Genomic DNA, 6,537 nt, shown 5'->3' with positions numbered 1-6,537 from the left:
AAGTGTTTGTCCATTTGGCAGGAGAAACTACTGAATTCTCACTTTCTTCCACTGTTTCATCCAAATCAGAGTCAAAGACGCAAGTCAATATACAGATACAAAGCACCATTGTTGCTAATTTCTTGATATTTGATCTGGAATAAACCATAGATGATCAGCGAAACCATCAAAGAAAAACCCATAACTACTACTTCATCACTTTACCAGATAATTTGTCGTGCTTCACTAACATTGTAGAAACCCCAATTTTCTCCGGCTCTCTGGATTCTTCTCCATCTCCGAGATTACAGCTTCCTCCCCCAATTCAATTCTTTTTTTTTTTTAAACTCCTCTTGTGAAGCATGAAGCGTCTCATGCGCTACACAAACACACTTCATGTTCCCCTTCTTCCTCTCTCCGCATTTACAATCAATCTCTGTAACAGCTGGATCCGTCTTCCCTTTCCTCGAGTTCTTCTTCAACGCTCACACCACAGCAAACTTCCTCTCTCTGATCCGATTCCGGGGAGAGAAAACCGCTTGGGGAGGGTTCTTCGGGTTCGGGCTCTGATTCTTCTGCGCCGATGATTTCTTCGCATATTTCGATTTGAAATCTTAAGGTTTGAATTCTCCAAAGATCTGGAAGTATCTTGAACCTTGGACTGAAACTTGCTCTGTTCCTTCACCGGAAGTCCATGGTTTCCCATTCTTCAATGTCAACGACGACTCCATCGAAATAAAACAGGAACTTGGTAATCAAATGAGCAATACGAATAACGAAATCTAGATCTGAGAATCAATTTCAACACGAATTAGGGTTTTTGTCAAGGATTCGAAGAAGAAGAAGAAGATAGATTTGGGGGAAAAAAACAAATGTGACCGTTGCGGCGCTTTTTGGAGGCTCTCTAATAACGGCTAGTTTTTTTTATTATGCCTTTTTAATAAATAAACTTAGATTAGTAAGAAATCATTTTTTTCCTAAGATCATCAAATTAATAATAATGCTCTTTTGATACTTGAAAACTGATATTAAAATTATTACACGGACAACCCCCTTGACAGCTAGCTCTCTCACACGGCAAAAGAGATTAGTTTTAACACTGGTCTTATTGAAAACTTGGAAGTGTTAGTCCACATTTATATACATTTTTCTTCTTTTTCAACTTTTTATAATTTATGAGGCAACGTTATGGTGTTTTTAAAAAAATTATATGATGTATGAACATTAAAGAAGCTCGATTGTAGAGACTAGACGATTTGTATATATTTATATATATATTTTTGTTTTTGTGGACTATTACATTCTGCACATCACTTTTGGTCTTTCCAGAATTTTCGTTTTTTTAACTGGAGTTGTTGCTTCATATGCAACCATCAATTCAGTTATTCGATCCAATCAACAGAAAATTTATAGCAATGCAAATAGATTTCAGTCACTTATCAACATGGCACAGCAGTAAGTAAAATGAAAATCTCAAATACATGAACTCTCAGAGTTAATTAACGAAAATAAGAGGTGCACACCACAAATACACATACAGCAAACATAAGAAGATGCTGCGGCACGCGGTGGACGTTCCCGGTGGACGAGCCGAAACCAGCGGAGGGAGTTATCTTGGAACCACCTTTAACTCCTGCGTACCGATGTGCAAGGGGAATATATTCAATTAACCAAAAATCGAGTGTTGCTTGGTTTTGGTGATAAGAGGGGAGTAGGTACCTGAACGAGCACCTGGAGACGAGGTAGGGGTAAGTGTCACACCTGGGGCTGTGGTTTCCTCCGCCGGTGAAGGTGCTGTTGGACCAGTGGCTTCTATTTCACAAACACTCTGTTGTGAGAGAAACAATATTACAATGCATACGATATAAACATATAGATAGGTGTGTTACCGTTGCATTGATTGAGGGGAGGCGTCTGAATGTTGCAGGCATTGGGGAGCTGCAACGCCTGTGTGCGGTTAATGTTAAGGCCTATGTTGGGGATCGGACTGTTGACGGCTGAACAAATGCATTGCGGCGAAGATTTGATAACAGAGTCAAGCTGAGAGCAGCAACTCTGTGAGGGAGTGGTTGAGTTTCCAGTGACGTAGCTGAGGCACGGAGAGAGGGTGGTCAAAGTGCTCACGCATGACCCGCTGGGCTGTGCTGTTGTAACCCCCCATAGAGCTGCCACGAAGGCTACAAATGTGATCGTGCAGTTGCTTCTATATCCCATATTTTTGAGTTATTATTGTTCATTTTTTTGTGTATTTCCTTTGGTTTAGTTATATAGGAGGAGACGATCATAAAATGTCAAAGAGACTGGTATCATTGGATGACCTACTTTACATTGTTTATATGATTTTATCAAACCAGTATGTGCGTTCTAGATGCACCTAATATGTGTATACAACTAATATACCTTCTTCAGAACTAAAGATTGTAATTACTTGTTACAAAATTACTAGAAGTATGTACGTATACCAAACTCAGCTACTTTCTCTTTTTATTTGGTTTATCTTGGTTAATGAAATAAAAAGGAAACTGTGTGTTGATAAAGAGATTGAGAGAAAGGATTCTATATTAGTTGGAAGTTGTTGAACTCCAATGCACCCATTTCTTTTATTATATATAAAACAGAATTATATGACTACGAGGCATCTTCACTGGAGAATTACGCAGGCAAAATTAGAATGGAGGGCTTAACATTGATAGTAGTGATGATGTCATGCTTTATGTTGGGAGGGAAAGGTCAGCAGATAAGCACGCCATGCACCTCCTCCATGATCTCTACCTTCACTCCATGTCTCAACTTCATCACGGGAAGCAGCGGCGGCTCCGTCACTCCCACCGCTGGCTGCTGCGACTCCTTAAAGTCGTTGACCAACACTGGCATGGACTGTGCTTGCCTCATCCTCACCGCTAACGTCCCGCTGCCTACTGGCTTCATCAACCGGACTCTCTCGCTTGCTCTGCCTCGTGCCTGCAAGATGGGCGGTGTACCTGTTCAGTGTCAAGGTTCTTATTTTTTACTCTCATTCATTTTTTAATATACTCTCATTCGTTTTTTAATATGTCATTTTTAAAACTACGGTTGACTCATTTGCTTAATTTACAGCTGCGGGGACTCCACTGCCAGCGCCAGGTATCCCCTAATTGACTGTATTGTGCTACACAAACTGTGTATAGGAGATTCAGTTAATTCTATTTGTTTATATATATGTATATATTGGCCAGGTCCGGTTCCATTTTTACTGGCTCCACCACCGCCTGTGTCTGCTTTTAGCCCCGCAGGTGAGTACTTATTCAATAATCACGTATACGTCTTTGCGTTTTGAATTTGATTTTCGACACATTTGATCAGCGTCCAAGGCGGCGGCAACACTTGTACCTGCACCTGCACCTGCACCGGATGCTCTCGCAGATGGACCGACGGCCCCCACAGCCAAACCCGGAATTCGACCCGTTGTTCAGCCAATGCAACCCATCAGCCTGGCTCAATTTTCTACTGCTCCGTTTCTACCGTTGCTTTTTATTCTTCTAATTCTGTTGACTTTGTAAGCCAGTCGGCGTCTCCATTATTCATATAATACTACCCTTATGTATGTGTGTTCTCTCAGGTTTATCCATTACGAGTTCAAAGTTATACATATGATTCATTATATATAATTGCCAACTCTAAGAAATTCCTTCTGGTTGTCAAAAAAAAAGAAATTACTTCTGAGAATAATACTAACATGTGCAATATAACTTGTTAGGAGGCGATATAAATAAATTTTTCAGTCAAATAGCAGTAGGATGAATTACAAACGATTCTTTTAAATTATGATTTTTCTACCATTACTTTCCACATAACCCTCTAACTATTAACTTCGGACTGGATTGGCCAGATAAATTTTATCACTCTCGTAGGATTAACATGTGTTACTACTTCTGCTAAAAAAATGAAAAACAACAACCTACTCTCCCGAAACAAGCAATTTCTTTTTATATCCCACCAAACAGAGAAACTTGTCCGAAAGGAAAATGAACAAAAAAAAAAAAGAAAAAACTTCACAAAAAGCTGCAATTTACATTGAAAATAAACCCCCTTGTTGTTTCAAGCCTCTTCAAGAGCTTTCTTGATGTCTTTCTGCTCACCCAAAAAAAGAAAAGCGTATCACGACAATGACCGCATATTACATAGACAATTTGGATTCCCAAAGAATGGATACCTCGATTGATAGCGGTGTAACCATTGTGCTGTAACGATCAATCACTAAGCCATCTTTGCTGACCAAGAACTTGGTGAAGTTCCACTTAATTCTGGAACCCCAAAAAGTGGGTTTACTTGCCTTAAGGAATTTGTAGAGTGGTGCAGCGTTTTGACCGTTTACGCGTACCTAATCCCACATTCACAACTCGCAAGTGTAAATGGATTTCATAATAATTATATATAAATAAAAAAAACTCAATCCAAGCGTCCTGATCTGATCTCTACCTACCTTCTGGAAAACAGGGTATTCTGCTTTAAAGCGTGTACAGGCAAACTCTTGAGCTTCTTGACTTGTGCCTGGCTCCTGGTATAGAAACTGGTTGCAAGGGAATGCCAAGATCTCAAACTCTGAAAACGAGGTCATGAAATGGTAAAGTTAACAAAAGGAGATGAGCTTGCACAACTGCATAACAAAAGCCCTAAATTAATCATGACCTTGGTCCTTGTATTTCCGGTAAAGTTCGGTGAGCTGGGTATAGTTAGATTCGGTGAAACCGCTGTTTGCACAAACCAAAGGATTAACGAGCGATGAAGAAAATTAGCAAAATCTGGGAAAAGACCCAAAGAGACGAACCATTTGGAGGCGACATTGACGATGAGGAGGACCTTCCCTTGGTAAATGCTCAAATTCACGTCCTTCCCCGAGCTATCCTGATTCCAGGAAACAACAACAACAGGATAAACAAAATTGGAGCAACGATTCAACCTCGTCCTCTATCTAGTATAAGCAAAAAAGATTATACCTTTACGGTGAATTGATGGACGGATCTCTCCGGAACCGAAGCAGAAGCACCCATCTCTCTCTCTCTCCAACGAAATTACAAGCAGAGACTTTCTCAAGAAGAACCTTTTTTATTTAACCCTCTTTGACCTTTTTCTGCGCGTTCGTGTGGACTCGCTTCTTCCTTTTATTTCTAGTCTTCTCTCTTTTGTACTTCTTACATAAACATACATGTGCCTTTTTTTAGAAATAATGAAAGAACAAAAATATTCTCAACAAGAGGTGTTCAAGTCTATGCGCTATATTCATTTTTATTCATAAGAAAGAAACGTCTACCCCAATCATGCACCTCATAAAAAATGTAGCAACTATTCAGCTGAAATATTATTCTAAGAGATCAAATATACATCATACACTCAGAGGTCAAAAAAACCCACATAAGAAAAAAATGTTGACAAAAATAAAATAAAATTAAAACAATAAGGGTAACAGAGGAGAGCAGATAAATTACTAAACTCCTCTCAATTACTACAAATGGCTTTTTAACCATCCCACTCCCTGCTTTGCATGAGATTCTGATTCCAAAAGAAACATCATATCATATATACACTCACTTCTTTATCATATCACTATTTCACCTCAACAACAACATAGCCGTTCTCTTTTTAAATTAGAGCCACATCACCTCGGTGTTTTTGCTTTTTGCTTCAAACCACCGTCCTCTTTACCGATTTCCGTCTTCTCTCAAGTTTTTCTAGTCACTTCTCTGATGCCACATGCCCGGATCTGCAAAATTAAAGACCAAATAAAACTCAAATGTCAGAAGCGAACAATAATCTGATCCCACTAAAAACCCTACATGTGTCACTAGAAGATGACTACATAATTGGCCTTTCATGTCCCTAAAGTTGTTCATACTATGCAAGCGTGGATTTCTAGATAATCAGAAAACCACTTACAAGACCATTTAGTATAAACGTCTAAAACATCCTTACCTCTCATTCCAACTGGAACAGGACCTTCAGAATGCGGCTTAGGGTGAAAAGAGTGTCTGTTATTATATGGGCGAGGAGGATGATTCCACCGCTGGTTCTGGAGCCTTCCAGACTCACGTGGAGGGCCACCATCGTATGAACTGGATGGATAAGGGGTTTTGTGTTTGTCTTGATATCTTGAACCTGAACCTACAAGATGATCATATCAGACTTCCCATTCCCGCATATTTGCATTAGAAAGCATATATGACTGTTGGCACGCTTCTGTGTGCGCACATATTAATTAACACACGTGTCACTGTAAAAGGTCTCACCATAAGACGAAGAAGGTGGATATCTCCAATTATCTCGATTTTCATATGGTGCATGCCTCATTCTCTCATGGTTATCATGAAAATTTCTTTCATCAAAATTTGGCACGTAATGAGATCTGTGGGAGTATGATGGAGCGTCCCTACGCGACTTCATATGGTGGCCCGGCTCTGTATATGAGTATTGATGTTGTGGTGGAGGTCGAGGGGGAGGAGGATGTGGATGTGGATGAGATGGATAAGGCCTGTGTTGGAAATTAGAACCATCCGCCTGTGGAATGCTATTCATATGGTCTAC

General features: G+C 39.9%; 4 protein-coding genes across 6 annotated transcripts; 1 reads left to right on the top strand and 3 right to left on the bottom strand.

The window, feature by feature from the left end:
- Positions 1 to 1,361: 1,361 nt before the first annotated feature.
- On the bottom strand, positions 1,362 to 2,216 carry LOC104774052 (non-specific lipid-transfer protein-like protein At2g13820). 2 transcript variants are annotated; one of them, XM_010498719.2, is made up of 3 exons: positions 1,869 to 2,216; positions 1,699 to 1,791; positions 1,362 to 1,612 (listed from the first exon to the last, which is right to left on the bottom strand). In XM_010498719.2, the coding sequence occupies exons 1-3, from the start codon at positions 2,191 to 2,193 to the stop codon at positions 1,479 to 1,481; spliced, it is 552 nt and encodes a 183-aa protein (XP_010497021.1). In that variant the 5' UTR covers positions 2,194 to 2,216; the 3' UTR covers positions 1,362 to 1,478. The 2 variants fall into 2 exon arrangements, with proteins under 2 accessions (XP_010497021.1, XP_010497022.1); XM_010498720.2 differs by having other exon boundaries at positions 1,699 to 1,788.
- A 381-nt stretch (positions 2,217 to 2,597) lies between these two features.
- On the top strand, positions 2,598 to 3,645 carry LOC104774051 (non-specific lipid-transfer protein-like protein At2g13820). The gene is made up of 4 exons (XM_010498717.2): positions 2,598 to 2,975; positions 3,076 to 3,102; positions 3,195 to 3,251; positions 3,322 to 3,645. Exons 1-4 carry the CDS (start codon positions 2,651 to 2,653, stop codon positions 3,516 to 3,518), a joined length of 606 nt encoding a protein of 201 aa, XP_010497019.1. The 5' UTR covers positions 2,598 to 2,650; the 3' UTR covers positions 3,519 to 3,645.
- A 125-nt stretch (positions 3,646 to 3,770) lies between these two features.
- Positions 3,771 to 5,145, bottom strand: LOC104774050 (probable glutathione peroxidase 4). The gene is made up of 6 exons (XM_010498716.2): positions 4,956 to 5,145; positions 4,787 to 4,863; positions 4,648 to 4,709; positions 4,442 to 4,560; positions 4,172 to 4,339; positions 3,771 to 4,089 (listed from the first exon to the last, which is right to left on the bottom strand). The coding sequence occupies exons 1-6, from the start codon at positions 5,007 to 5,009 to the stop codon at positions 4,057 to 4,059; spliced, it is 513 nt and encodes a 170-aa protein (XP_010497018.1). The 5' UTR covers positions 5,010 to 5,145; the 3' UTR covers positions 3,771 to 4,056.
- A 119-nt stretch (positions 5,146 to 5,264) lies between these two features.
- Positions 5,265 to 6,524, bottom strand: LOC104774048 (protein HUA2-LIKE 2-like). 2 transcript variants are annotated; one of them, XM_010498715.2, is made up of 3 exons: positions 6,243 to 6,524; positions 5,929 to 6,111; positions 5,265 to 5,719 (listed from the first exon to the last, which is right to left on the bottom strand). In XM_010498715.2, the coding sequence occupies exons 1-3, from the start codon at positions 6,394 to 6,396 to the stop codon at positions 5,688 to 5,690; spliced, it is 369 nt and encodes a 122-aa protein (XP_010497017.2). In that variant the 5' UTR covers positions 6,397 to 6,524; the 3' UTR covers positions 5,265 to 5,687. The 2 variants fall into 2 exon arrangements, with proteins under 2 accessions (XP_010497017.2, XP_010497016.2); XM_010498714.2 differs by having other exon boundaries at positions 5,294 to 5,719; positions 5,929 to 6,117.
- Between the last annotated feature and the right edge of the window lie 13 nt (positions 6,525 to 6,537).

Source organism: Camelina sativa, unplaced genomic scaffold (assembly GCF_000633955.1).
Source record: "Camelina sativa cultivar DH55 unplaced genomic scaffold, Cs unpScaffold01215, whole genome shotgun sequence".
NCBI lineage: Eukaryota > Viridiplantae > Streptophyta > Magnoliopsida > Brassicales > Brassicaceae > Camelina > Camelina sativa.
Note: the sequence above shows the minus strand (reverse complement) of the source record. Positions and strands in the feature narration are given on the sequence as shown.